This window comes from Sphaeroforma arctica (genome assembly GCF_001186125.1).
Source record: "Sphaeroforma arctica JP610 unplaced genomic scaffold supercont1.3888, whole genome shotgun sequence".
Taxonomy (NCBI): Eukaryota; class Ichthyosporea; order Ichthyophonida; genus Sphaeroforma; species Sphaeroforma arctica.
Window position 1 is genome coordinate 1 of NW_014036670.1, and position 2,935 is coordinate 2,935.

Here is a 2,935-nt window from a genome sequence, read left to right on the forward strand (position 1 = left end):
TATGTATGTATGTGCACACATGATTTCTCACATGTATTCACACACCAACACAGGAGAATCCCGAGCTGTGGTCGGATGATCTCAATACGTTTGTAACGGGGTGTCTGGAGAAGGCAGGGGCAAATAGACCCGACGCAGATACACTGTTATCCACTCAGAAGTTATTCGCCGGTGTTGAGGCGCACCAGACAGCCACGGTGCTTAGTGGACTGCTAATGCGCATCGAGAAGGCTCATGATATGCACAACCAACTACTGCAAGCAAGTGGTATGTGTGTGTGCATGTGTGTGAGTGTGTGTGGGTATGGATGCATGTGTATCTGTATGTGCATATGAGTTCGGAATAGTGCGTATATATTATGCACTAACGCTCCCATCAATTAGGCACGTGTTGAATAGGTGCGAGACAACCTATATAAAGCGTAAACGCAGTCCGTGGGCCGTACATCTACTTAACTTTTAGCTGTGTATTTGAGGGGTGGGCAGTCGAATGGTGCAGGCGACTGTATCTAAGCGCTTGAAGGGCGGCCGAATTGAAGTCTTGTTCTTTCTTATATGACCATATATCCAGTGTGCTGTGGTCTTCTTAAAAGGCGATTGAATGCCCCTGTTATGCTTGCTTGTGTGTCCCCATAAACCTGTGTAGTGCGTACGTATCAAAAGGCGACCGATTGCATCTTTAAGGCTTGCTGGTGCGACCACACCCCCTGTGTAGTGTATACCTCGTCTTCCATTGTGTTTCATCTGATGCCGTACCTACCTAGGCCCTATCACTAATTAAATACAAGTTTTACTTGCTATCTGCGTGCTAATTCGACACGACTATGTTGTCAACTGTCGAATAATAAACCGGGTAATGGTACAGAGCGCAGCCTACTAGGCCGTCGTGATGCTATGTCGGTCGCATGTTCTGTGCGTCTCATTATCCGTATTGCAGGTCAACTTTGTGTGACTATGCTTACCGAGACATGCCCTTTGTATTCCTTTCTCGTCTGTTTTACTCTATTGCTACTCAGATACCTAGTCTCTAGGCTCTCTGGTCGTATTACAGCCTCTCCGAATGTTTTCTTTCTTTCCGATTCATCGCCTTGTTGTATCTGCATGGTATCATACTTGTTTTCGTTCTTTTCCATTCATCGTCTTGTTGTATCTGCATGATCTGCATGGTATCTTGCTTGTTTTCGTTCTTTCCCATTCATCGTCTTGTTGTATCTGCATGATCTGCATGGTATCTTACTTACCATATGCATCCTCCGTTTTATCTGTATGTTTTCTTGCTTTTCGAATCACCCTGTTTTATCTGTATGTTGTCTTACTTTTCCAATGCAGCCTCTTGTTTTATCTGTATGTTGTCTTACTTTTCCCATTCCTCCCCCTGTCGTACCTGTATGTTGTCTTACTTTTCCCATTCCTCCCCCTGTCATACCTGTATGTTGTCTTACTTTTCCAATGTATCCTCTTGTATTATCTGTATGTCATCTTACTTTTCCCTTTGCTCCTTTTGTCGTACTTGTATGTTGTCTTACTTTTCCAATGCAACCTCTTGTTCCATCTGTATGTTATCTTACTTTTCTCATTCCTCCTCCTGTCGTACCTGTATGTTGTCTTACTTTTCCAATCCATCCGCCTGTCTTATCTGTATGTTATCTTACTTTTCCCGTTCCTCCTCCTGTCGTACCTGTATGTTGTCTTACTTTCCCAATGCATCCGCCTGTTTTATCGATTATTCATTCGGTGTTTGTCCTGTTCTCGCAACAGGCGATTCCGCGGCAGACGAGAGCTCCAATCACGGCGGAGGGGAGATACGATCCTATAAATGCCATGCTCCGATGGTGCAGGTGTGTGTGTGTGTGTGTGTGTGTGTGTGTGTTATTTGTATTGTTTGTGTGTCTGCGTGTCTGTGTTTGTGTGTATCTGTGTGCTTTGCCCATATACATTTATGTACATGGATATCCATATACCTGTATAAGTCCTGTGTTTTGTGTGTATTGTAGAATAGCCATGCGTCTGTTGTGTGCGCATGCGCATGTGCACGTATCTATCTGCAAGCGTATGTTCATGTGGATTCGCCTGACCACGTATGTTTTTCTATGTACGTCTGTTCTCGTGCTGTATTGCTTGCCGTGTGTGTGTTGTCACGACCTGCATCCTTGGGTCTCATATATGGAATATGCACTCTGCCCATAGACTCGGGTCGTACGTGCAGCAGTCCATAATCGCATACTGTTGGGTGTGATCTATGCACTCAGACCAAAAGCAGGCCCGAATTTCATGCTTTCGGGTGTGATACATGCACTTCGTCAAAAACTCAGGCCTTATAGCAGTCCATAATCGCATACTGTTGGGTGTGATCTATGCACTCAGGCCATAAGCAGTCCAGAATCTCATAGTTTTGGGTTTGATATATGCACTTTGCCAAAGACTCAGGTCATACGGTAGTCCGGTTTTTTTGTTCTTTGTTTTTTGCGTGTGTGTGTCCTTATCAGTCACTTGAGTCGGTTGCACTGGCCGTCTACTGAGTCATAAGTTCATGGGACGTCACAACCGAAGCATTTTATGTTGTCTGCCCATTGGTTGTCCATCCCGCCAACAATACATATCGGCCAATTACAACATAAAGAGCACTGTTCCAATGAGCAATTAAATTGGAATTCTGCCAAAGACCAGAACGCTCGATTAATCAAAACGCCGCAAACACAACACACAGAGCACTCCATCCAATGAACCGCCTATGGCAGAGTCCCCACTGTTGTTGAGAGCCAATCAGAACGGAGAGAAAGGAAAACTGTGCTCGTCCGCTCGCACACCCACCCCGCCAGAGGCTTACGCTTCGACTCAACGGCCGTCGCACGAGGTGGTGGTACATCCCCCCACAGACAGTCCATGTATGTATGTTTGTGCATATTTGAATGTGTTTATATTTGGTTCTTTAGGCA

General features: G+C 45.2%; 1 protein-coding gene across 1 annotated transcript; it reads left to right on the forward strand.

Moving 5' to 3' along the window:
* Positions 1 to 56: 56 nt before the first annotated feature.
* Positions 57 to 2,884, forward strand: SARC_13896 (hypothetical protein; the record flags this gene model as incomplete). The annotated part of the gene is made up of 3 exons (XM_014291969.1): positions 57 to 267; positions 1,758 to 1,837; positions 2,707 to 2,884. Coding segments are annotated over 3 exons (469 nt in total), but the record flags the coding sequence as incomplete, so codon positions are not given.
* Positions 2,885 to 2,935: the final 51 nt, after the last annotated feature.